This window comes from Phyllostomus discolor, chromosome 4, assembly GCF_004126475.2.
Source record: "Phyllostomus discolor isolate MPI-MPIP mPhyDis1 chromosome 4, mPhyDis1.pri.v3, whole genome shotgun sequence".
NCBI classification, from domain to species: domain Eukaryota; kingdom Metazoa; phylum Chordata; class Mammalia; order Chiroptera; family Phyllostomidae; genus Phyllostomus; species Phyllostomus discolor.
Window position 1 is genome coordinate 204,733,413 of NC_040906.2, and position 27,104 is coordinate 204,760,516.

Consider the following 27,104-nt stretch of genomic DNA (forward strand, 5'->3'; position numbering starts at 1 on the left):
TTTTTTCATCCTTAGGCTATATCCCACCACAGATCCTCTCTGCGTACTATGTTTACAAGTTCTGGGGAATAATCCTTCTCTCTGTTTAACAACCTAGTTATGTCACCAATTTGCCTTCAACTTTGGGTTTCTTTTTTTCTTTTCTGGCTATGTAAATAAAAATGCAGAAACAGGTTAGTCTTGCCTCCGTTTATTTTCCCTCCCCCCACCTCCCTCTACAAGTAACCATTTTTATTGTTCCTGGGATATCCTCCCAATTTTCCATATAACCTGGAGCTCAATCCAAAGCAACGGTATCCTCCTAATAACGTGCACTCCACTGCAAGTGAGGACGAACAGTCCTTCATGTTTAAGGGCCACTGCTATTTCTTTTTCTGTGACTTGTCTGTTCATGTTCTTGCCCATTTTTCTCTTTGAACTGTGGTCTTTTTCAGTTTTGAAGAGTCCTGTGATGCAAGTTGCAAATATTTTCTCCACATTGATCTGATTTCCTAGGGATATTATCCCATTGACCATCTGGAGTAGACTTTAATCTTATCCTCATAAACCACCTAGTTCCAGGACACCTTTGGGGATAAAAGTTTTGGTAAAGCTGGATAAGGGCGGACCAATCAAAGAATTATCTGATCCTAGGAGCCAGTGTGAGAAGAGACAGTTTCTCGTTTACCAGGTGACACCATCGTTCTTACGCAATGGTCCGGACGACACCAAGTTCTCCTCTTAAGACAGCATATTCGAATTATAAAACTTATTTAATCGGGTTCATTAAAAGCACACAAGGTGCGCTCCCTCTCGTTTCTGGGTTAGCGAGGTGCCCCTAGACTTGCTGACAAAGGCACAGCGTCCATCTGCAAGACAACGGCTCCTCCGCCTCGCCTCGAGACGTCGTCAGGCCTGAACCAAGCGGCCAGGCGGGCCGCGCTTCACGACAGAACAGAAGGCGTCGGTTTCTAAGCTCTTAAAACTCGTAACCGCAAGCCTGAGGACGCCCCAGCCCGTTCTCCACCGGGCCCACGGCCGCACTCCCGGGCTTGCACCGGCCCGCCAGCGCGCGGAGGGATCACAGACAGGCTTTGTCAGTGCACGTCCAATCACGCGCCGCCCTGGCTCAGATTCCTCCGCCAGAGGCCGCGCCGCAGCCGCAGGTGGCCCGCGAGCGCGTCCACCCCGAGCCGCTGATCGCGACCCCGCAGCCCTTCCCGTGATGCCTCGCGGCTGACCTCTGACCTCGCGGCCCAGCCCGCCCCGCGGGCCGCATCTCCCCGCCCCCGGGGAGCTTGCGGCGCTCCCGCGGCCGCGGGGGGGTGCCACCGGAGCGCAGCTCCTCCTTCGCTCCTAGAGTGCCCGGGTCGGGCGCCGTCCATTCGCCCTTCCTTCCTGTGACGCGGGGCCCAGCGGCGGCCGGGGAGTCGCGGCCGTGTCGCGAGGCGACAGGTCGATGAGGGGGCGGGACGCGAACACGGAGGGGCGGGAGTGAGCGGGCGGCGGCGCGTTTGGGCCGGGGCAGGGCTGCGGGCGGGGCGGGGCGGCGGGAGGAGAGGGAAGGGGGTGGGGCGGCGAGGCCTCGCTTCCTCCCTCAGCGCCATTTTGTGGCGGCGAGACCCGCAAATAAAGGGGAGCGTGGGGGGCCGCCGCTACCGTGATCGGGTGGCCTCGGCGGCGATCGGGCAGCGTGGCCTCGGCCTATGTGACTAGGCGGCGCCGGCGCGACCTCCGTCTGGAGAGGTAGGTGCGAGCCGCCGGCGGGAGCGGCCGCGAGGATATCTGGGTCCCCGGGGCTGAAGCGCGGCCGCCCTGGCCCAGAAGGGGCGCTTAGAGCCCGGCGGGCGACTCCAGGCTTCCGAGCCCGCCGGCTTCCCGTTAGCCGCGCCGCCTTCCCGCCCGCAGGGACGCTTCCGCTGCTTCGAGGCCATTACCTCTTCCCTCCGTCCCCTGGGCCCGGGGCGCGGTGGGCGCTCCCGCGGACTGGCGAGACCGGGAGTCCGCCCCCTCGGTGCGCGTCCTGTCTCCGCCTCGGTTTCGCCCCCTCCCACCCACTGGCCGCATCCCGGGGCTAGCGGTGCTGAGCAGGAGGACAGCAGGGGGAGGGAAGCAGCGTCTGTTCACCCAATTTCGCATCGCGCAGTCGGTGGTTGCTGCAGCTGCGTTCTCCTGTAGACTTCCATTTTTGAATGATTGGTGCATTCTGAGCTCAAAGATAATTCTCTGTGGAATTGCTTACAGATTTTCGTGAAAATGGAAAGTCTCGTCTTCGGTCCTTGTCTGGCTGTTCGTTGGTTTTTTGTTGTTGTTAGTGTAGAAAGTCCAAGTTCTTGTTTTCGTAAAATCAGTTAGATGTTTGATCCCAAAGGACTATGTTACAAATTCTAAATAACCGTGTTTATATAGTAAAAAACGATTCTTTTGCGCGAGATAGAAAAATATTTCCATGAGCATGTGACAGTTGTAAATTGTCCATCTAGTTTTCCATCTCTTAGAATTTAGTTAATCCCATTGCTGGAAAATAAGTGGAAGTCAGCTTTATCACACACAGCCGTACGATGTGGATATGAGAGTTGTAATAATCGTAAAATAATAATTACATTTGTACAGGATACTACAGTTTTTCAAAGTCACTTGGAGTCTTGTATTATGTAGTATATACTCCCCTTGAAAATATAGGGGTGGGCAAAAGGTTTACAGTTGTTAGTAGGAAAGATAATACAACAATTAATAATACAAGAATAAACATTTTAGCCGACTCAACTGTAGGTTTTGCCCCACCCGGTATATTTAGTAGCAGTCTTGATGGTTTTCATTAATTGTATATTATGTAGCTATTGAAAAAAAATTCTTCTTGCTCTTAAAAATTTTATGTTGGTGGGTCATTTAGCAAAACAAGACCTAGATAGTATTAAATTATCTCCCACTTTTGTGACTCTAAATAATTTTCTATTACTAAGTTTATTAGAGATAAAACTTTAATATTCCCATAATAATACATTGGCTATTAAGGTGGTGCATCAAGACAGAAATCAATGTTATAAATAAATGTTCTTCTCTCTTGAAAATGTAGGTGATGGAAATTTTTCCTAAATGCACAGTAAAATCTTTTATGTTAAATGTTAGTATTTTATGGGAACTCCCCCCCCCCTTTTTTTTTTTTTTTGGTATAGCGCTTTTATGGCACTCCAGGCATTGAGAGCACTTTATGAAGCAGGCAGAATTTGTGTCCCCTTTCTGCTGATTTAGAGACTGTAGCCCAGAAAGTTAAGTGACTGGCTCAGAAGGACATGACTGAGAAGGTGCAAGAGTCAGGAAAAGGTGGTGTTCCCGTTTCTGATTAGTACCCTTTCTGCTACAGTGCCAAGGCTAGTTCGAGGTCAGATTAGTCATTTGTTGTGTTAGGAGTTTGAACCAGGTACGTGCTTTCATGCTGAAGTTGTATTGCCTGGTGCTTGCCTCTCAGTTGAGAGAGGACTGAGTTGCATAACTTAGATCTTGGTGCTAAGAGCCAGGGAGGTCCTGGGATCTGGGATGCTGGGCCCCCAGCCAAGCAGAACCGAGCCTCCACGTGGTGCACTGGTTTTCAGTGTTTGGGCATCGGGAGTGGGTGAGGCTTCTGACATGGTAAACTTGAGAGATATTGTCTCTGAATTAGCCATATAAATAACTGAAACCATTACATAACTTTACAGTCACGCTTCACCGTTTTCTTAAGTATGCTAAAAGTTAACCAAATTGGCCAGTTCTGAATTGTATTTATTTTGCTTTTCTGCATTCTCTACTTTAGCTAGCTGTAAGCTGCTTGATCATTATTCTGGATGAGACAGTGGGGAATTACCCATCTTCATTAGTTACCAACTTTTGTCATTTCATCATCTGGAAAATGGGGACTGACTTTCAAAGTGGCTTATAGCACTGAACATATATTCATTTTTTTCCTCCAGGGTTCAACTCAAATGACGTTCAGTCATTCCATGTTTCTGATATGAGAACAGATTGTACTGAGAACCTGGACTGCTCGCTGTCTTTACGACTTAGAATTGACTGTAGACGGTTATGCTGTCAGTTGTGCCCCCCAAAATCGCCTTGGAAATAATAAATTTCTTAGCACATTTGTGCAAGTCAAATTTGAGAACTAGGTTCTATTTTGACTAAATAGTTGGATGTTGGTGCTTTCAAATTTTAAACCTGGCCTAATTTGCCTTTGCCAGACTGCCCATTTAACTGTTATGCAACATCATGGACTCAAGACTGACTTTTCATCAGCTAAAGATAAGAGAGGAGTTTCTAAATGCTGATGCTTTGAGTCCTCCAGTTGCGGGTCCTGGGACAGGTGGCGTGATCTCTGGCTGTGAGAACTGATGTGTGCAGTGCAGAGATTTACACAGAGCCTGTATTTACCCCCGCTTGTGTTACAGGTTTAGAAATTCACTATTAAAAAGAAAATACAAATATCCTCTAAGCAGTTTGTTATTAAAATCTACGCGGCATCTAACTTTTAAGGAAAGAGAACATAAGTGAGATCACCAAGAATTTTGTTCTTAAACATTTAAGACTTTTCCTCAACCTGTCAATACTCCCTTTGGTTTTTTCGAGAAATAGTAATTGGGGGTCTTTTTTTATGGGGAGAAGGAAACTAATAATTAAATGCTTATTTTGATTAAATAATTTAAAAAGTAACACCATGCTAAAGTCTGATATTTATCTTCAAAAATAACACAACAATTTTGAGCCTTGGTGGTGGTAATCCTTTTTGAGATGGGGGGACTGAGGCCCAGAGGTTACGTTGCCTTTTTTACTGAATTGGCTGAAAAGTCCGTATGGTTCTTTTCCATAAAATGAAAGACATTTTTCATTTTCACCAAAGACTTCATTGATTTGGATATTTTGAGTATGTTGGCCATCTCCCGGTATGGGCTTCGAGTGGGGAGAGGCCAGGGTGCTGCTGAGCATCTTCCGGTGCGTGAGACAGCCCCACAGCAAAGGGTTATTTGGCCAAAATGTCAGTAGTACCAAGAAACTTTGCAAACCACTTCTGACGCATTTGATCAGTCATAGCACCTTTTCCATGTACCATTTAGTCCCCTTGTACCACTCTCCCCCACCCCCCGCCCCCCAGCAATCTTTTTGGCGTTTCAGTTGCATTTTTACCTTTTCAAAAATAGTAAAGCATAATGCCAAAAATATTGTGTAACTTCTTCCATCTTCACTATTAAAATGGCTGCACAAAAATTCATGAATTTTGTTAAGTTTATTTTATTTAAGATTTTATTTATTGATTTTTAGAGAAAGGGAGAGAAACATCAGTGTGCGGTTGCCTCTCACCTGCCCCCTACTGGGGACCTGGCGCACAACCCAGGCATGTGCCCTGGCTGGGAATCAAATTGGCAGCCCTTTGGTTTTGCAGGCCAGCACTCAATCCACTGAGCCACACCAGCCAGGGCTGATTATTTGTTTTTTAATGCATGCTATGACTGCTATCAGTACAATCGAACAAAATTGTTTCGAATGAAGTTAAAGACAGCTAAGTACTGCTAGAGCCATTGTGTGGAAAAACATAACGGACTTTTTAGCCAATGCAATGTTTTTGTTTTGTCACCCTGTTCCAGAAAAGTAGGGCTGTCAGGACTTCCTTAGTGTCTTTCTCGGTCCTTCAAATGCCTTTTAAAAAATAGTTTAGCATATTTATTGCTAATTAAACTTGCAATTAATTTTATTTTAGTGTAATAAGAAGTTGAACAACTAAGTAGTTGGAAAAGAATGAACAAATAGACCTGGGGAAAGAGTCGGGTTGTAGAAGCATATACTAGTTGATTAACTGGAATTCAGTCTATATTAAATAGCATCCATAATACTTATGTTTTATAAATAAAGTTTTGCGTAGCTATGGTGCCCTTCTGTATCATTCCAGGAAGATGCCTGGGACACTGCTTGAGGCCAGTGTCTGACTTCAGCACCGAGCTATCGCCTCTGCAAAGTTTGTCTTGCATGGGGCAGGTGTAAGAATGCGCTGAAAAATTACTTTCCTCAATCCTTTATGGCGACATCAGGAAGAATGAACTTCCTTACAAAAGAAATGTAAAAATAACCTGATAACAGCAGTAACATCATATAATAGTGATATTGATGTAAGATGTAACAAAGCAGAAATTGAGTGTGGGGTGTGTGGGACCCCACGACGTGTCTGCGGCTGTGCTGTAAATCTGAAACGAAAGTGAGAAGAAACGCTAATGATTTGATCATAGTTGAGTTCACTGATATATTGGTTTGAAAAGGCTAGTATTTTTTGTTGTTGTTGTTCTATCTTCAGTGGAAAATAACTGAATCTCATCTCTTTTCTCTTTTTCTAGGATTCAAGATGACCAACGAGGAACCTCTTCCCAAAAAGGTGTGTTTTTTCCCTCAGTTTTTAAACTACCTCTTTTTTTTTCTTTTTTCTTTGATAGCAGAGTCGAAAGGACTGTCTGCACTGTTCGTTCACTGCCCACGGCCTGCCTTGCCTGCGGCAGGCACCGCACTGTGCTGTGTGGGGTGCTCAACGTTGTGTCTTCCGTGCAATGTATTTTTAGAATATCCTCAGACTTATTTCACAGGTTCCTCTTAGTTAATTATTTTCTTTTCTCCTAATTTAAATTCCTTTGATTATAATGTAAAGCCACTTCTCTTTTTTTTTTTTTAAAAAGGGGGGTAACAGCTGTCTAGTTCTTAGTTTCTGCCTTCTTCGCTGGTCTCCTAGTACCCTGTTCTGTGTCCCTTGGTTCAGTTTAGTTACTGTTACACATACAAGTAACACAGGCAGGAAATTCTCGAACATTCCTTGTAGCTCTGTATTTTCTGATATATCTCCTCGGGCAAGGGAAACAAAAGAAAAAAAAAATAAGTGTGACTACATCACACTAAAAAGTGTTTGCACAGCCAAGGAAACCAACAAAATGAAAAGAAAACACACTGGATTCAAGAACATATTCGCTGATAAGGGGTTAATATCCAAAGTTTATAAAGAACTTATAAAACTCAAGATATCCCCCCAAAAACCCAATTTAAAAGTAGGTGAAAGCCCCGAATAGACCCTTCTGCAAAGAGGACATCAGGTGGCCCACAGACATGGGCAAAGATGCTCAACCTCACCGGTCGTCAGGGCCGCAATAAGCTGTCACCTCGCACCGGTCTGAGGGGCTGCCATCGGTAAATCAACAAACAACAAGTGCTGGCGAGGACGTGGAGAAAGGGGAGCCCTTTTGCACTGTTGGTGGGAATGCAGACTGGTGCAGCCACTGTGGGAAACTGTGAAATTACCTCCAAAAACTAGAAATGGAACTGCCTTATGACACTAATTTGAAAGAATATATGCACCCCTGCGTTCACGGCAGCACTGTTTACAATACCGAGGATGTGGAAGCAGCCCAAGTGTCCGTCAGTAGACTGGCGGACAGAACAACTAGGGTCCATTTATACAATGGCACACTACTTGGCTGTGAAAGACAAGGAAATCTTACCCTTCACAACAGCATGGATGGACCGTGAGAGCGTTATGCTACCTGGAGTAGGCCAGTCAAAGAAAGAGAAGGGCTATATGATTTTACTAATGTGTGAAATCTAATGAACAAAACGAACTAACAAGCAAAATAGAGACAGACTAGAGAGTGGGCTGGCAGCTGTGGAGAGGGGATTGGAGGAGGTGGGGTGGTTGAGCAAGAAAAAAACCAAACTTGAGGCCATGAACCACTGGTAGTGATTGTGGGGGGGCAGGAAGTGGGTGGAGAAAGTTGGAGGAGGGCATAGGTGAGTAAATGGTGGTGAAAGGAGACTTGATTTGGGGTGATAAACAGGACAGTGTGCAGAAGACGTGCTGTGGAAGTGTGCACCTGAAACCTGTAGGATTTTAACAACTAGAGTCACCCCGGTCAATGCAATAAAACACGGGAAGGGACGTAGTGGAGATGGGGCTTCTTCAAGTTCTAGTTGTTAGCCTGCTTGGTACAAAGTTCAATGTGTGCCTACTCGTTAAGTCGTACTTGTTTTATTTTTTATCTTTTAAAGAAGTAGTAACATAGTTTCTAATAGGAATTTATAGTTCAATTGGGAAGGCAGGGTGTGTGCTTACTAACAAGTGAGTATTTAAGTGAACAGATGAGATGTGTGGGTCTTATCAGGGAAACTGTAATACAGCCATAATTTTATCGTAGAGCGAGAGAGGTCCCTCACCTTTACAGCCTTCATTTGGTGTAGAGAAAACACAGCGTTTCTCCATTGACAAGTCAGACTATTATGCCCATTTTTTAAAAGTTTATTTTGAAATAATTACTGATTCACAGAAAGTTGCAAAGAAATGTGTGGGGAGGTTCTGCACACTCTTCCTCCAGCCTCCTTGCCGTTAGTGTCTTGCATAACTCCCAGACACCTTGCATAACACTGTCAAAATCAGGAACTAGACACAGAGCCTGTTCAGATACCACCGGTTATCCTGCGGTGCGTGTGCAGTTCATCCTCGGCAGCTCAGTGTGACCAGCACCACCACCACCACCACCTGAACAGGGGGCTGCGCTGCACCAGCACCAGCACCAGCACCAGCACCGCAGGCCTCCCGGCGCCATTTTCCCAGCTCTGTCCTCTCCCTCTCCATCCCCAGCACCTGGCGGAGGAACGTTAATGAGTTTCCCGTTTTAACTGTGCTGCTTCACAAGTGTTACAGAAATGAAATCTTGCAGTATGTGTATCCTTTTGAGATCCTTTTTTTTTTTTTTTTTCCCACCCAGTATAATTTTCCTGGAGCTTTATCCGAGTTGTTGCATGTACCGCTGGTCTGTTTCTTAGTATCCCGTGGTGTGAGTGTATCATAGTTTAACTCTTCACCTGTTGAAATTTCGGTAGTTTCCAAGTTTTGGCTATTGTAAATAAAGCTGTACATTCATGTACAAGTTTCTGTGTGAAAATAAGTTTTCATTTCTTTGGGATATGTGCTTAAGAGCTCAGCCGCTGGTTTATCAGGCATATCCATTTTTTACTTTGAAAAGGAACCACCAAATTGTTTTCCAGACCAGCCATACCGTTTTACACTCTCACCAGCAATGTATGAAAGTTCAGGGTTTTTGCACCTTTATCTACCATTTGTACTGTTTCCGCTATTTTTTATTTAGCCATTCTAATAGGTACGAAACGATTGCTCATTGGGGTTTAGATTGCGTTTCCCTGATAAGCAATGCTCATTTTAAAGATAACAAGTAATTCACCTTTTAAAAAACTTCTTTGCAATAAAATCAGGAGTCATTTTTTAAAGAGGAGAGAAACACTGATGAGAAATAGTATCAATTGATTTGCCTCTCGCATACCCCCAGCTGGGGGCCTGGCAGCTGCTCTGGCATGTGCCCTGATCGGGAATCAGACCAGCGACCTTCTGGTTTGCAGGTTGGCACTCAATCCACTGAGCCACACCAGCCGGGGAAAATAAGGTGTTTTTGTTTTGGGGGGTTTGGTTTTTGGTTTTGTTTGTTTGTGGGGGGGGGGTTGTTTTTGTTTGTTTTGGGGTTTTTTTTTGTTTTGTTTTTTTAATTATACTATGTACTGACTCATTTAAGTCTCAGACTCAGGAGATGTTCCATTGCAGCGCTCCTTTGGGGAGGGGCTTTGTGTGTCTCCAGTAATTAAAGGAATTCCTGATGGAAACCAACAGTTGAGAGGTTAGAAGTTATGATCCTGTCTCCATAAAGTGTGAAGAGCTTAAGTGCCCCTGGTAGTTAAGGTTTTAGGACAAGCATTCCGTTCACATTCTGATTCTCTTTATAGGTTCGACTGAGTGAGACAGACTTCAAAGTTATGGCACGAGATGAGTTAATTTTAAGGTAAAATGTCTTTTATCAAAATATAAATACTTTTCTATAGAACATTGTGTTATAATTACTATAAACTTTATATCTATGTCACTTTATTTTTATTGTGAATACATCTTCAATCATTTAATGTACTTTTGGAATGTATTTTACATGGCCTGTTTCTTATATGAACATTGAGGAAAGCGTAAGACTTTAAAGATCTGAAAAGCACTAGGTTCAGTACCTTCTAGATGATAGGTAAGCTGATTTTTTTAAATAGGTAACTGAATGCTTTTCTTGCTAAGAGAAAATATTCAGAATTTTGCATTGAAAAGTATAACTTGCTATGGGGAAAGATTCTGCTTTCAGTTTAACAAATATATTGGTTTGGTTTAGTGTAGTTATTTCTTCCTTTTCTGTTTGCCGTGTTAAAAAGTTGTAGTTCTAAAGGCTGTGTTTTTAGTTATGGATGAAATGCAGGATTTACTGATGAAGGCAGGTTATTCTTTATCATATGGCGATGACCTTGGTCAGCACGTTTAACTCTTTGTATCTTTCATTTGCTCATTTGCAACTTAAAGGAGTTAGATTAAATTACTTTTAAGAGTTCCTTGCAGCTATGAATGTCTGTGGTTATCAGATAAATGTCTTGCAAAAGTACATTGTCAAGTGCAGCATTACGGTATTCTTTTTTTTTTTAGATTTTAGATTTTACTCACTTTTACAGAGGGGAAGGGAGGTAGGGAAACATCAGCTTGTGAGAGAGACATGATCCCTTGCCTCTCCCACACCCCCATCTGGGGAACCGGCCCACAACCCAGGCCTGTGCCCTGACAGACAATCAAACTGGCGACCTTTTGTTTTGCAGACCGGCGCTCAATCCACTGAGCCACACCAGCCAGGGCTCAGTATTCATTTTTTAAGTGCAAGAAATCGAAAAGGGGATCATGTGTTTTGTGTTTTACAATTTAAATATATTCTTCCTGCATTTTATTACTATGATTGGTAAGTTTTTTACATGACCATCTTTAGGAAAAATAAAATGAATTACTTTTCAGTGTCATTGAACCTTTTTTCTGTAGAAATTTCATGGAATTTTTTACTTGAAGAACTAAGTAAATTTAAGAGGTTGGAAGTGCAGGGGCGGGGAGAGGAGAGTTCTCTTGTTAGATGGACCCAGATGACTTCTCTGTTGTTGCCTCGGGTCTGATGCCTTCCCACCCGCATTCTGCTTCCTCTGCCCCTGTCACGGACACACGCTCTCACCTTCCTTTGCCATAATCTCGTGTGTGAGGCAGCTTTCTCTTTATGTGCCTTTAATTTCCTCCGCACACATTTTGAATCCTTAGTATTCTAAAATGCATCTGTCCTCTTCCTGCTGAGGTTGGCACTTCCTTATGACATATTGCCACTTACCTGTTCTCTTTGAACCTCTAATATGGGGCAGTCCTTGCCTTTTATCCTTACTTAGATAATTCCTTTGGTTATTACGTTCAGTCTTTTTCTTTTTTTTTTTTTTTTTTTCTTTTTTTTTTTTTTTAAGATTTTATTTATTTTTATTTATTTTTAGAGAGGGAAGGGAGGGAGGGAGAGAGAGAGGGAGAGAGAGAGAGAGAGAGGGAGAGGGAGAGAGAGAGTCATCAATGTGCGGTTGCTGGGGGTTATGGCCTGCAACCCAGGAATGTACCCTGGCTGGGAATCGAACCTGGGACACTTTGGTTCCCAGCCCGCGCTCAATCCACTGAGCTACGCCAGCCGGGGTCTTTTTCTTGATTAACTCTGTGTGTTTGGGGAGTGATCAATACTATAATTTTTTTTTAAGATTGTGTTTATTTTTTAGAGGGGAAGGGAGGGAGAAAGAGAGGAAGAGAAGCATCAATGTGTGGTTGCATCTTGAGTGCCCCCAACTGGGGACCTGGCCTGCATCCCAGGCATGTGCCCTGACTGGGAATTGAACCAGCAGCTCTTTAGTTCTCAGGCCAGCACTCAATCTACTGAGCCACACCAGCCAGGACAAGTACTACAATCTTAATAAAAATCATAGTAGTGATTTTTAGTACTGTTGCCTTTAAGGTTTTAAAATCGTGTGTATATTTTTGAAGTCAATTTAACTTTTTTTTTTTTTTTTTTTTTTGCATTCTCATTGATTTTTAACACATTATTTGTGGGTAGTTTTTATCTCGCGCTCTACTACCAGTTAATGTAAAACGTATAAATACGTTTCCCGCCTACAATGTGTTAAGTGAGTTTTTCCTCATTAATTCTCTTGATGATTTTAAATCATCCACTACTTATTTACCTAGTCTCTGCTTCTTGACTTTTTGATAAGGATGTTCTTGTTGAGCTTTTACATTTTTCTGTCGCTCTAAAACAAACAGTCCTTATATAGCCCCCACAAAAGACCTTTATCCATCCCCAAACATTGAATGCACTCGGGCTGTGTCCTGAGTCAGTGGGGCTGTAAGAATAAGCATGCTCTGGGCTGAGCAGCAGTCTGTATGTGGACGGTAGCTTAGCTTGGTGTTAGGGAATACTGTTTGTTCGTTAGGTTGTAATTATCTATAGCAGACCTGTCAAGGTTGTTAGACTAGAAAAAGATCTTCTGAAATTAAATTTTGGCTAGCAGCAACTGAAGAGCCACTTGAAGACACAGGGCTTCAGTCAGCAAGGTAATGACATTCAGGGTAGTCTACTAGTGCCTTAGCAGTCGGTCACTCTTACGACTGGGGAGAGGCGTGGTGTTCACGTGCAGTAATCGCAAGAGCAGCTCACGTAGCCTGTCGTGTGGGCCGAGGAATCTGACAAGGAAGGAAGGTCTCCTCGTACTGCGATGGTGCACAGCGTTTATGAAGTCGTTTGTGCCGATTAGATGTGGCTTTTAAAATAGTCTTGAAAAATAGTATATTCTTTTTCCCTTTTTGTATAGGCAGAAATTAAGTATTTTGAGAGAGTCACATGGTATTTTCACAGAAGAGCCAAGATAAAGAACCTTCAGTCCCTTATAATCAGGCATATTTTTATATGCCTTTTGTTTGAGGTGGGCAGCATACCCGAAAGCAGTAGTAGGTGTTTCACTCAGCTTCCGCTACCCAGGCACTGTGCCGGATGGCAGGGAGTCCCGTGCGGGGTGGGCTCCGGCCCGGGGAGCACAGCTGGTGTGTTCTCGAGAGAGGACACTTTTCTCTGTGTTGCATTTGCATAGCTCCTATACTTGAGAAGGGGTAACGAAGTGACTAACTTATTACTGGTTAGACTAGGTGTATGATCATCCCAGAATGGAAGAGACCTTAAAAATCATGCAGTGGAATTCTCGGTGCTTAATTCATAAGTTTATAGATGTGACTTTTCTAGTTAATAAAGCAGTTGCAGTTTGACCGCTAACACGACTTTGTTTTTGTGCTAGATGGAAGCAGTACGAAGCATACGTGCAAGCTCTGGAGGGCAAGTACACAGACCTGAACTGTGAGTCCCAGTTTACTTCTAACAGCTGTGTGGGAGACCCCTTGTAGGCTGTGACAGATGTGCAAGATGACTGGTTTTGCTGAGCAGACGTCATTTTTATTGAAATGTTAAAGAACTGTGTCCAGTTACTGTTTGGGGACTAGGGAATAGGTGAATGCGACATGGTCCCTTCTCGGGAAGTTCCCGGTCACTGGGGGAGACTGACAAGCAGGAATGATACAGCAGCACGACTGCTGTAGCACAATTACAGGCAAGGTTCTGAGAGAGCATGGAGAGTGAATGATAGTGAAACTCAGCCACTTGTAACTTTCCTCGGTCCGTCCCTTAACCCTTCCACGGAGGAATTTGAGTTAAAGTGTGAGTAATTGGTCTAGACTTAAATTGTAACGATAGGATATGGCTATGTTTTCACAGATATTTTCAATATCTGCTAATAATACCAGCAAGGTTTATTATTTCAAACCATTTTTTAAAGATTTCATTTATTTTTAGAGAGAGGAGAAGGAGGGGAGAGAGAAAGAAACATCGATGTGGGAGAGAAACAGATCAGTTGCTTCTCACACCCCCCATTCAGGGACTGGGCCCGCAACCCAGGCATGTGCCCCGACCAGGAATAGAACCAGCGGCCTTTCAGCTTGAGGGATGACACACAGCCCACTAAGCCACACCAATCAGGGCTAATTTCAAACCATTTTAGCCTCACTTTTCACTGAGAGAAATGTACTGTATGTGAGCATGAAAGCCAGTGTAGTTTTCAAGCCCATAAATCTTAACACCCTAAAATTTCAGTTATTGTACAACTATGTTATAATCCATAGAAATTATGAAAACTTAAAGTAATAATTGTCCGTGCAGTTACTGGCATGTTTATTACATTGACTAGGATAAAAAGAACACTAACAAGGACTCTGAATACTGTAAAATGCAAACAGATGCAAGTGCTGAAGTTCCCTGCTCTGCCGGAACAGAGGAACTATCGTAGCGTCACCCCACCCGGCACTAGTGAGGCGGCTGGGGGCCGCTGTCACACCACTGCTCCTACGGGAGCACTTGGGTTCGGGGACACACTTCCTTGTTCTAAAAGGAGTTAGCACGGAAACTAAAGACTTGACGCATTTTCTTACCCCGGTGTTTCCATCCTTCACAAAGGCAATTAGAACTTTTTTTGGTTAATTCAGTTTGATTTTGAAATTGCATTTCATAACGTTCTGACCTTTTTTCTTTTGATCATCAGCTAATGATGTAACTGGCTTAAGGGAGTCAGAAGAAAAACTGAAGCAGCAGCAGCAGGAGTCTGCACGCAGGGAAAACATTCTTGTCATGCGACTAGCAACCAAGGAGCAGGAGATGCAAGAGTGTACTGTGAGTATTCCGGACGTTTTGCCTGTTTCTGAGGGATTCGTTTTTAGTCCACATTACATGCGCTGATTAGCACTCAGCTACTTCTGTATACTTAATGCTAATTATAAATGCACATTTTGTTAAGGTAGATGCACTTTGAGCTATAAGCAGCTAAATGTAAAATTTCATTAGATAGCCTCTCGTCATTGGATTTAGAATATATTTTGTACGACCAAGAAGTCAGAAGCTGTAAGTGACTCCCTGGCATCTCCATGGTTTATGAGAATTGGGTATCTGAGGGTGGAAGGGGCACTTGCTCTTTCCTAAATAACCATCCGGTCCGTTTCTCCCCCGTGCTCTTTACCTCTCCGTGCGTAAAGCTGTTTTTCTTAGTATCAGCGACTTGCACCACGTTTCCTTTCTTACTGTTACAGCTTTCACTCGGACCATGTGCTGTGTCTGCATATATCAGAATGTAGTGACATATTTGATGGGTTAGCTCTTCGAATTTAGATTCAGTTTTATGTCGTCTTCAGTAGTTTTAGGCATTTTAAAAAATTTTGTATTTGTATCTGTGTTATACTAAATAGGGCAAGCTCTCTCCCTGTTGTTTTTAATTTTAAGATCTGAACTTTTCTTGAATTCTTCCGTGTGCTCTCCGTTCATTGGACACACGTTTATTGAGTCTAACGAACAGGCAGCCCTCTGGTCCCTGGGGACTCCCGTGAGGGGCGCAGTCCTGTCTCCCGCTCTGCTCGCCTGGAGGACAGTCCTTCAGGGCTCAGTCCCCGCCCTTGTCCTGCTTGTGCAGGGACCCCCCCTTCCACGGAGTGTCTAGGCCTCCCTGTGTCACTGTGTCAGAATGACGCACCTGTCACTTCACCTGAGAAAATAGTGGCCTTTGTCCTTTCCTCTACCTTCTCACCACTTTCTTCCCCTCTGTTTCCATCTTCATCACCACTGATTTTTTCCTCTAAGGTCACTAATGCACTAATAAATTTCTCTTTCTCAGTACTTGTATGTCTTCACTTCTGTATTTTCAACTATTAACCATCCTCACCTTTGCTAGTGACTCCAAGAAGTCTTGCCAGTATTTTCAGTATTACTGTTTTTCTTTCTATGTAACACCCACCTCACCCCACGTCTCCAACAAAATCTTTGTCTCCTACGATTTTCACGTGTAATGGAGTGGGCAGTGCACCCCAGGTGCCCAGTCTCAAAACCATTTTATTCTTTCCTCCTTTTTCTGATTTTTAGGATTCTAGACTCTACCATCTACTCATTTAACAGTTTTAGTTCTTCCTGGTTGCATGGCATTGTGCTAGATGCTTGCAAACACAGAGGAAGAATCTCACCTTCCAAGTGCTCACACCTGCTGGATAGAGTGGGAACAGATGACTCTGCCATAGTACCTTCCACCACCACTGTGTCTTGAGCTCCCTCTTCTTGAGCCCCCCTTCTGATGTCCTAGTTCAGGTCCTCCTCACCTCTTGCTTCAGACGGTGTGTGCTCCTGACTCGCCTCTCTGGTCCTCCACTGTCCTGTGTACCCTGGCGGTTTCGACTGTGGCACGCCCAATCAGAGCCTTTGTTGGTGCCCCGTCACCCCGTGTCTTCTCAGCCTAGATTTCAAGGTTACCTGACCTAGAACCTGACCTTTTCCATCCACGGAGTGACTGTGTCGGTGTCGGAGAGGCGGTGTTTTCTGTAGTGATGGTAGTGTGTGGCACGTACTATGTGGCGTGCTTCATTCTGTTAAATTGTCCTAGCCGTTGGCCTTGCGTTGAATAAGCAGTTATGCTTTTGTTTAAAATGGGTTACCTTAAAAAAAGTTGCCTTAAGTAAAAATTAGTATGTTTGTTCAGTGGAATAATAAATATATTCCAGTCATAATATATTTAGCTTTTACTAAATTCCAGATAGGAATTAGCTACTTATGAAATGTTAACTAAATCTTATTTAAGCCTTAGTGTGAAGTAGGATCTCGAACCATATCTTCTTCGGGTGTGAAGAAAGGGATACACTTAATGCTCCTAAACTACATTTCATATTTTAAAAAGGTGTATTTAATGTGCTAGGAAGTAGTACAACTGCAGTGGAAATTGGAGGTTTCGTATGTAAGTAGAGGGGCTGTGGTGTGGTGGACAAGGCCCTAGACGGGAGTCAGGAGGCCCGAGATCGGGAATTCCGGTCCCAGTTCTGGCGCTGGGTTAACTGTATCCCTGGACAAGTGGTTCATTTAATGTCTCGAAAATAAGCAGTTTGAACTAGGTCAGTCACTGTCCAGCTTTACAGTTCTAGGATTCAAGTCCACTCCAAAGGAAAAAAACAAACATAAAATTTATTTTGGCTTAAGGTGCTATTTATAAAGCTATTTTATAAGGTACTGTTTATAAAGAAATGTCAACTCATGTAAATATAAATACTAAATATTTTTAAACCTGGAAATGCAGGTATGTGTTTTAAATTATAATCTTGTACCTGGCATATTTTTAGGGGGTTCGTACTGCACATAGAGTAACGTCAGCAGGCACAGATTTGAATGAGTAAACCACACTGTAGTGTTATATGATTAATATTTAAACTTGGCGTTTCTTTAGTGGGCACTAGCATTTTAAATAAATGTAACTTTTTTTTTGTAATTTTTTGGTTGCAAAGTAGGATATGGCATCTTTATTTAAAGGTTCCAAATATGTAATAAACTCAAATGCCCCTAATTTCTTTTTTTTTTTTTTTAAGGTTTTATTTTTTTTTTAGAAAGGAGAAGGGAGGGAGAAAGAGAGGGAGAGAAACATCGATGTGTGGTTGCCTCTCACATGCTCCCCACTGGGGCCCTGGCCTTCAACCCAGGCATGTTCCCTGACTGGGAATCGAACTGGTGAATGAAACTAGTGACCATTTGGTTTTCAGTCTGGCGCTCAATCCACTGAGCCACACCAGCCAGGGCCAAATGCCCCTAATTTCTAATGGATAACCTTAAATAGTTGTTTTTAATTTTTACTTTTTCTAGAGGATTTTAAGATCAAAGGGGGAGGGTCTTAGTAAACAAGTTAGTAAATCCAGGGAGTGAAAGGGTTTTCACCCCCTGCCCATGTACGTGCCCTTTGACACGGTGGTGACTGTCTCTCTCGCCTTGCGCAGACTCAGATCCAGTACCTCAAGCAAGTCCAGCAGCCCAGTGTTGCCCAACTGAGATCAACAATGGTGGACCCCGCAATCAACTTGTTTTTCCTAAAAATGAAAGGTGAACTGGAACAGACTAAAGACAAACTGGAACAAGCCCAAAATGAACTGAGTGCCTGGAAGTTTACGCCTGATAGGTAAACAAATCATACTCCCCAGTCAAGACTCCCTGACAGTCCCGCTGCGAGAAAGCGGTGGTGGGACGGCCAAGTTCTCGTTTCCACTCCAAGACTCAGACTTTTTGAGCCAAAAAAAGCCACATTCTTATCCTGTCCAGCTTGTAATGGTTAATGTGTAAAACTTACCAGATGAACCTTGTGTTTCAGCTTTTTTCTCTTCCCCTCCCCTTGCTTCAGAGGCCTGACGGCGTCGGACTAATCCGAAGAAGCGGCCGCCTCCGAAAGCCCCCTTCTAGAACATGTAGACACTTGAGAAATGTTTCTGTTTGAAGAAAATAGAGGGAGAAACAGAAGTCTTAAGTCTGTGGCACACTGTGTCTTCAGACAGTTTGGAGGAATGAAAACCTAGAGATTTAAAATCATGAATTGAACATGTAAAATTCCAGTAAAATGCAAAAATGGAATGTGCATCGCTCTTAACCCTGAGCACAGTGACTTAGAGACACTGTATGTCAGTTTTGCCAATAAGACTGTGGACTTCGTGATGTTGTTGAACTGCTTGGTCAAAACTCAAATGAGGTGAATTTTGCCTTTAAAGGGTTTATTTGCTAAGAAACAACTTAATAATTATAAGAGAATCGAATAATAGATACCAGTGCAAGTAGTTCATATACGTAACCATTTAGTCTGGGGCTCTGTATTACTTGCAGGAGCCTTAAATCAATGTGGTTCTAATCAATGGTTTGTTCTTTGAATGGTTGCTAATCCTGTACACAACCTCACTGAGGACTGTACAAACGTGAAGGTGTGGTATCAAGCTCCAGGTTTAAACTGCTTGAAGCATTATAAACATTCATTTCACAACCAGACTGTATAAGGACATTGGCTGTGATGAGACTCACCGCGTGCTTTTCCTAGTAGTGAAATCGCTCAAACCCCCATTCCATTCGGCAGGCACGTGTTGAAAGAGCATTGTCACTGGTGTTCGTGGGGGAGTGTGTTCCTTCATTGTATTTGGGCCTTTTGTATCGCACTCTTGATATAAATTAAATGTGCCTCGAAATAGTTGGTTTTTAAGTTCAAGGAATATGATGATGATTTTGTTGTACTTTTAACATTTTGATTTGGGGGGCGCTGTGGAGAGCAGATTGATTTTGGACAAATTGTTGCCGTGCTCTTCAAAGGAAAGGAAAAGGCTGTGCCTCTGTTTTCCAGCTGGCATCATAAAAGACAAGGAGACTTGACACTTGTTACTTTTTGACGCCTTGTCCCGGGATATTGAAGTAGAAATTAAAGTGGGACAGCTCCACAGGGTGCCTGCCAGAAGACTGGGGAAATTATGTATTGGAACTGTGGGCTGGCCTAAGGGAGACCTTTTGTGACTTGAAAAAAAAAAGGTATAGTGATCATTTCTAGCAAACTCATTTGATCATTTAGATAAATGAGGCATTTTCTTCATGCTTCCATCCAGTCCTGGAGGTGAATTTTTTTCTTCAGATCATTCTATAAGTCACCAATTCGAATTTTCTCTTGGTGATAATGGAAGTCTAAGATGAGTGGAAGATAAATGTTCCAGATTGTCCCAACGTTTAAGTGCAGTTTTAACAAGGGTGACTTAAGTTCTCTCTTAATCATTCCAGTCAATTGTAAGTATCATGTACGTTTGTGCTCCAGGGAACCGAGGTGGGCGGGGCGGGCTCAGGCGGTCTGCGTGGCTCTGCCGCGGGGAGTCCGCTTCTGGACGTCTCGGTGTGTGTGGGGGTTGGAGGGTGAGGAACCACACCTGCTGGAAAGTAGCTTACTGTGCCTGCGTGAAGGCTTTTGTATATAATTTGTGCCATTTAAGATGATAGTAGAAACGGCCTAAATACTTTTAGTAGGTCAAGAAATAATTTATAAAATGTGTGATGAACATGTACTTCAATGCAGCCAGCACGTTTCTTTGCATCTAGGTAACAGTCACTTTGGGGTCTATGGGTTTTTTCCTTCTTACTGTTGGCTTTTTTTTTTTAACTAATGAGATAATACATGATCATGAATAAAATTGAAACAGCGTGAAGAAAGGTGAAGACGAAAAGTGAGAGTCACTCCTGGGTGTGACCTTGCCTTTCCCCCGTTATTCTCCAGGAGGAGAAACCACTGTTACAATTTCTTGGGTATCGAGATCATTTCTGTGCATGTGTTGGTTTTAAACAAATGTGAACATACCTACAGATGATTTGCTGCTTTGCCTTTGTTTTCCACTTTGTCCCTTGGACATTTTTACTTTTCTTTTTTTTTTTCTCATTTAGCTTCCTTTTTAATGGTTACATAATATTTCCATTGTATTGGTGTATTTTAATCACCTATCAATAGATTTCGTTTTTTTAAAGTAGGCTATAAGCCTGGGGTATTTTAAGTACTATAAATATATCATTGATTTTAAACAAATAGTACATAATCAATATTATATCTGGAATAATTCAAATAGAGTGAGTTGTGGGATGGGCTTATTTATTTTTTCCTATTCTTTTTTTCATTTTGAAAAGAATCCCTGAATTACTTTGTCCACTTGAGTTAAAATATTTTATGCACGTGATAATACGTATGTTTTAGAGGGCCTGTTTCAGCGTTTTGGCAGTTGTCACCTTGATGATTTAAGCACAGAGGGGATTGCGTGTGCCCCTCTCTAGATACCCTGGCCCCCTTGAAAACAAAGTGATGCACGTTGTCCATTCTTTTGTATAAATTTTCCTCTCAAATTAATTCCTTATTGTATTTTCTTTGTGGGTTATTTGATTTTAGGAATGGGTTGGATTTTTATTTGTGGTTAAAAACAAATTTTATTTCAGAGACAGTTACTTCCAATTAGATTCTTAGATTCTTATGTTTTTGTGATATGAACACAACACAAATTTTACATGACGTAATTAGTAAAATGACAAAGTTACAAAATATTTAAAGAACAGCAGTTTTGTTAAGATTTGTTTTAGTAATCATTAATTTTAGAAGCCATAGGACATTATTTATAAAAAGTTACAACTTCATAAATGAAACATTTTTGCATCACAATTTGTGCTACTTCATGAAATTAGGTCACAAATTAATGTATACTGATCTAAGTTGGGTTTTTTTTTTCATCTTTACTAAATTTATATAAAAGATTTTCCAGGTCAATTGGAAGACACTGATGGATGGTACATGCTTTGTGAGACAGAATTGCGGGAGCGTAGGCAGGGAACCGGGAGGAGGGGACACCAGTGTGCCTGGCCTCTTTCTTTATTCCTCACTGGATTTCTAAACTCGCGCTCCGTGGAGGCTCCAGTCTGAGGGTGTGCAGGGCAGGTGGGAGCCAGCTGCCAGAAGCAGCAAACAGGAACCAGTAGCTAATGCAGTTGCTGCAGAGAGAATAAAACCCTTGCCCTGCTCTGGCTGGCTGACTCGTAGCTTTTGCCTGAGGCTCCAGTGAACGGAGTAACCCAGGTTGTACATTGCCACAGAGTTGTGGAAGGAAACTCAAGTTACAAATCTGCTTGCATTATATTAGGTTAGAACACATGCTGTCAGTAAAAGGACCTTGCAGCACTGAAAATCATTTACAAAGTGCTCCCGTTTTAAAAGTTCTAAGTCTTAACAGAATCAGATGCATTCTGAAATAGTATATTGGGCAAGAGAAAACCTCACTAAAAGAAAGCATTAGCAAAAGTGTTTTTTCCCAATAAAGTTATTCTGAACTTAACACCATCACAGTATCAAACTTCCTGTCCAAGTCTCAAAGGTAACATTGCAATTATATGCTTAAGTCACACCCCTTTAAAAGTCATTTCTATGATTGCTGAAGCTAAAGAAAAGCAGGGAAGTTTTATGGAGAGACTGCTGTTAGGGCTTTTGCGCTTTTTGCAATTGCCGTATATATGCATGTAGGTTCTGTATGTTGAGCTAGCACTGCAAAACTGGCTTGTGAAATATGGCACTCCTAATTCGGCACATATTTGCATTTGTGATAAGTAATAGAGGGTTTTTTTTTTTTTGTCCTAAGGATAAGGTTTTGTAGCATGAATAAAATCTTAACCATATACACTATTAAATTTTTTAAAATTAGTGTCATTTTAAGATAGCTATGAAGTTTTTCATATGAAGAAGTTAAATGGGGAATTGATGACTAGAAATAGTTTCAAGGCTCTAGATGCCTCTTTAACAAGTTACTGAACACACCTCAATGCAATAAACGTTCTTCTTGTGAGAACTGCCTATTAAGAGGCATCCTGTTAAATGCTGTTCTGGCAAGAATAAATGTACTCTCATTCACTTACATTTACAGGTACTGATTTTCACAAATTAGGCATTTTAAAGAATTACCCATTTGTCAGGTTGCATTTAATTTTTCAAGAACTTTTCTGTTGCATAAAGCTTAGTGTTAATATTGGCATATTTGAGGTGTGTGTTAATTAACTAGCCTGTTTCTATTTCAAATGATAATTGGGAATGAAAATAGATTTCAGAATTATCAGTGTAATAGCAATACGAGGTGGCCATTCGGGGGCTTTTGGTTTAGGGTGTGTTTTTACCGCGGCGCCGGCAGAACACCGAAACGCGGAAGACGGAGGTGTTCCAGAGGAGAAGATGGTAACCGTAGGGAGGCGTCTGCTGGGACGTGGTTGCGTTCTGTGTCTGGGACCTGTGTCGCTGTAATGATGGCAAGCAAAGAAGGTTGTGGAGCGTTTTGTTCTTCATTTTGTGATGGATGGCTCTTTCCTTTGCAGCCAAACAGGCAAAAAGTTAATGGCGAAGTGTCGGATGCTTATCCAAGAGAATCAAGAGCTGGGAAGGCAGCTGTCCCAGGGACGTATTGCACAACTTGAAGCAGAGTTGGCTTTACAGAAGAAATATAGTGAGGAGCTTAAAAGCAGTCAGGATGGTAAGGGTCATTTGTTTGTTTTTAAAGTTTGGTTAACATTGCACTGCTTTATAAAGCTGCCAGCCAGGTGTAATATTACAGATTAGGCCGTGTATATGCATTACTCTGGCCAATGGTTCTATAAAATTATGAATGAAAGGTGTCTAGTTAGGTCATCAAACAAAGCTGTTTAATTTGTGTGTGTGTCCCCTCCCCTTTCCAGATTGTTGATTGCAAATTTCATAAAAAGAGTTTGTTTTTCAGGGGTGAGATTTGATGAAAGAGTAAGCCTGTTATCACTGAGGCATTGCATAGATGTGCCATTTATAGTCAGTGCTTAAAATGGGGGGTATTTTCATTTAAACAGTTTTTCTAAGTGTAAATTTTGGAAGTATTTGGCTGTTCGCAGTGGTCTAAAAGTATATCATTGATTGTACCTGGAAAGGTCCTAGCTAGTGAACGTGACAATCTTTAAGTCTACTGAGACAAACCAAACTTGTCAGCCACCATCCTTTGGCCGGTGGGGGGCAGGGGGGTAAGTGTAGTTCTTTCTCCGATTTATGAGGAAGGTTAATAGTAAGGAAAATATCTAAACTCTGAAAATTAAATTATGAATTACTGTATTTGACAGTTCATTGCAAAGATCAGGAGCCAAATATATCTTTAAAATCACCTTTTGAAGGTAATAGTTCTTAGCTCTTACTCTTTGTAAACATAGTGAATACGAGATATATTTTGTACGGTAGTGAGGACTTCTTTTTTCCCCAGAAGGCTGTTAGAACTTAATGGACATTTGTATTCTGTCAATTTTAAGCTATTTTTTCTGGGAGTTTGGGGGGGGGGGGGGCGCTGTTGTAGAATAGTCCCTGGGCTACGCGGCCGAGGCCCCTTTGGAGCGTTAGCGAAAGGACCGCTCTGTCCTCCAGGGGCGGCACCTGCTGTGGAGCCGAGAACAGTCCCTGGCTGAGAGCATCAGTGAGGGGAGTGGTCACGTGGGCCCACGCATGGCTCAGACAAACATGAAGCAGATTTTGTGGGCTGTAACAGTTGTATGTGCTAGATGGTTTGAATCACTTCAGACTTGGTGGCTTTAATACATTTCTTTTAAACATCTATCTTCCCCCCCAAAACAAACTCGTTCTTGGATGGCTATTTTAAAATCAATCTTAGAATTGTATTTGTTCACCGAAATATTTATTGACTGCCTGGCTTTGTAGCAAGCGACAGGAAGTCTCCTAAACCACGCCGTGAGAGATGTTAACGCGGGCTCTGCTCTCCTTTGCGCAGAACTGAATGACTTCATCATCCAGCTTGACGAGGAAGTCGAGGGCATGCAGAGCACCATTCTGGTTCTCCAGCAGCAACTGAAGGAGACGCGCCAGCAGTTGGCTCAGTACCAGCAGCAGCAGTCGCAAGCCCCGGCCCCGAGCACCAGCAGGACTACCCCTCCCGAGCCTGTGGGGCAGGCGGAGGCCCCGGCTAAAGACTGCAGCCGGCTGGCCAACGGACCAAGTAACGGCAGCTCCTCCCGCCAGAGGACGTCTGGGTCTGGATTTCACAGGGAGGGGGACGCAGCTGAAGATGGCTTTCCTGCTTCTCCGGGGAGCGGTAATAAGGCGTCCGACAGCTCAGAGGAGAGAACTGGCAGAGGAGGTGGTAGTTACGTAAACCAGCTCAGTGCGGGGTATGAAAGTGTAGACTCCCCCACGGGCAGCGAAAACTCGCTCACACACCGCTCGAATGACACAGACTCCAACCCTGACCCGCAGGAGGAGAAAGCGGTGAGCGGGAAAGGTGACCGAACTGCGGGCTCCCGCCACGTTCAGAATGGCTTGGACTCAAGTGTGAATGTACAGGGTTCGGTTTTGTAATATTTTTCCAGCAGATTTTTATACAGTATCACTTAATTTGGGAGAGGTTACTATGGAGAAAATTAATGCATACTTTTGTCACAATTTGCCTTTTTTGGTGGGTGTGTGTGTGTTTTTTTCCCTTTTTTTTTCTTTGCTTCAATACCTCTGCCACTTCGGAAATTGTAACAGTTAATTACTTTGTTGCTAAAAGGACATTTTGTGTAGGGTCAGGTTATTTTTCTATGAGTTAATGTGAAGCTGTAAATGGAAATCTTCCCGTAAGGTATAACACGATGATGTCTGTGTAGGTCTGTGTCTCCCGGGCCCGTGCTGTGGCGGGCCTCCCCACTCATGCTGTTACTATACTGCGCACCATTCGGACCTGTAGAGTAGATGTGGGTTAGGACTGCCGAGTATGCCCAGTGCAGTAGTTTTATCACTAAAAGACGGACTTGTTGATTGAGTCCCATAGTAGTTTCAGTGTTAGATACAGTTTTTTCCACCATACATCTGTGCATTTTCTCTTTAGGTGCCTGAATGTTTAAGAAATTTGTGTGCATAGTTACTCAGTTTTTACGAACTGTTGTACCCCGTTAATGCATATTGCTTTGTGACTCCAGTGTATCGTACCTGTACTGACCAAACCTAAATAAAAATTTTTATTGTAACTCCTGCATTAGTTGTTATCTCATTTGTGTGTGTATGTTTAGCACTTGTTTGTTTTCACTGAATTGCTTAATTGTTACTCATTATCCTTCAGTAGCATACCACAAGGGTGAAAGGTAAGTCCGTGCATCAATCCTGATGGTGCACTTAATTTTTAAAAAAACTTATGCCTTGTTTTGCAAAATAAATTTGGAGTTTAGGACTACACTTTAAATTTTTTCCCTGGCTTATAAAAGTTAATGTTATAAAATATTCAAAAATAGAGAAAAGTATCAAGAAATAAATAGTCAACCTTTGTAAGGTTTTCGTTGAAAAGCAGACTTTTTTTTTTTTTTTTTTTGCAAAATGGATTTCAGGTAGTTAGGGTATCTGTAGTCAGTAATGTTTGTTTTTAAACATTAGCCAAATACTACTTAACTGATTTATACTATTAACGTGTCTGCCAATATTATATAGTAAGGCTACAGGGTGTTAGAATGAAGGAGAAAATGTTTTTAAGACGCAAGATTCAAAGTTTGCCGTGTTACAAACATTAATATCAAGGCCTATGTTATTGAAGGTTACAGAACCCATAGCTTTTCATATAAGCGAGGCAGATGACATGTGATTTTGTGCCAGCTCAGTATTGTTTTAGATACGACTTTTAATATCAAGGAACCTGAGAAGTGGAGTTACGGTACTTGAAACTGAGGTGCAACTTACCTGAAAACTGCCGTGTCTTTGCTTGTTTAGCTGGCATACGAGTATATCTGGTCTCACGTGGTGTATTAAAGTATTGCACATCCTGTCTTAATCGTTTGTGCAGTGGTTGGGTAAGTGAAACAGCCCACACAATGCTGAATAAGCATGGTAGTGATAAACACTTCGGTGCGTGCTAAAACACTAAATGATATTGCCTTGATTTATCAAGTACTGTGGTCTTTGGTTTTGTTTTCTGTTGTGTATGTTCTTCTAACTAGCCCAACTTAAAAAATGAGATTTTTCTTTTGGTATTATGCAATCACTGGTGTGCAATAGGAAATTAATTGTTCAGCTGTTTAAATCATCTTATGACTAAATTTCGTATAGACCTATTATTACGTGTCACCACCAGTGCCCACACCTGTTGAGTCTGATTAACAGATGAATAACTTGGGCGGAGAGAACTTCAGATGGCGCGGGGTCAACACTCTCTGCGTCAGGAACTGGGGGCTTTACTTGCTGGTGTGACTGCAGTAAGAGCCGTGATTGAACAGCACTTACCACAGGGCCAGGCACATAGCGCCCGCTCCGTGACGGTTCGCTGCCGCTGCTGTCTCAGAGCAAAGTTCCAGCACGGACGACAGGCCATCTCCCTCGGGCAAACTACCCCAGATGCAAGTGGCTGGTCCGACTCTGCTGGAAAAGAAAAAAGAGGAGCTTGAAGGAAATGGATCATGATACCTTTGATGTCAAAGAGAAAGGCAGCTGCCTGTGTTGACTTCCTCTGGTAAAAGCCTGTTACTTCTCAGGCAGGACCAGTGGGCGTGAAAGCACTTTTTAGATGTCTCTTAGAAACTGAGAAACCCAGACTTTCGGCAAACGCTTGATGGGTGCTGCCAAAGACGGTTAATTCTTAAGAGCAGCCGAAGTCCAAGATTAAGAATGTTTCTACTTGAACATGTTTGCAGAGAGTTGAAAGTAGTAAAAAAAAAAGAATATTTTGACATCTACTGAGTATGTACATGCCAGAAACTGACAGGTATTTTATGTGCATTATGATTTTCGTTACCACTCCATGAGGCAGGCACGTGGAAGGAATCCCCAGTTACACAACAGGAAATGCGCTTGAA

The 27,104-nt window shown here is 42.7% G+C and overlaps 1 protein-coding gene across 5 annotated transcripts; it reads left to right on the forward strand.

The window, feature by feature from the left end:
- The first annotated feature begins 1,242 nt into the window (after window positions 1–1,242).
- On the forward strand, window positions 1,243–25,303 carry LOC114493989 (WT1 associated protein). Of its 5 annotated transcripts, none has more exons than XR_003684381.2 (9): window positions 1,554–1,725; window positions 6,336–6,373; window positions 9,769–9,824; window positions 13,198–13,256; window positions 14,491–14,618; window positions 17,738–17,916; window positions 18,136–19,544; window positions 22,641–22,795; window positions 24,062–25,303. XR_003684381.2 is itself a non-coding variant. In XM_036024951.1 (9 exons), the coding sequence occupies exons 3-9, from the start codon at window positions 6,344–6,346 to the stop codon at window positions 24,643–24,645; spliced, it is 1,191 nt and encodes a 396-aa protein (XP_035880844.1). In that variant the 5' UTR covers window positions 1,554–1,725; window positions 5,897–5,962; window positions 6,336–6,343; the 3' UTR covers window positions 24,646–25,303. The 5 variants fall into 5 exon arrangements, 4 of the variants coding, with proteins under 4 accessions (XP_035880845.1, XP_028364676.1, XP_035880844.1 ...); XM_036024951.1 differs by lacking the exon at window positions 18,136–19,544 and adding an exon at window positions 5,897–5,962; XM_036024952.1 differs by lacking the exons at window positions 1,554–1,725; window positions 18,136–19,544 and adding an exon at window positions 1,243–1,348.
- The last annotated feature ends 1,801 nt before the right edge of the window (window positions 25,304–27,104 follow it).

Coding starts and splice junctions, on each gene's coding strand:
- LOC114493989 (XM_036024952.1), top strand. CDS start 6,344: ATGACCAACGAGGAACCTCTTCCCAAAAAG. Junction 13,257..14,490: donor CAAGTACACAGACCTGAACT/GTGAGTCCCAGT, acceptor TTTGATCATCAG/CTAATGATGTAACTGGCTTA. Junction 17,917..22,640: donor TGGAAGTTTACGCCTGATAG/GTAAACAAATCA, acceptor TTTCCTTTGCAG/CCAAACAGGCAAAAAGTTAA.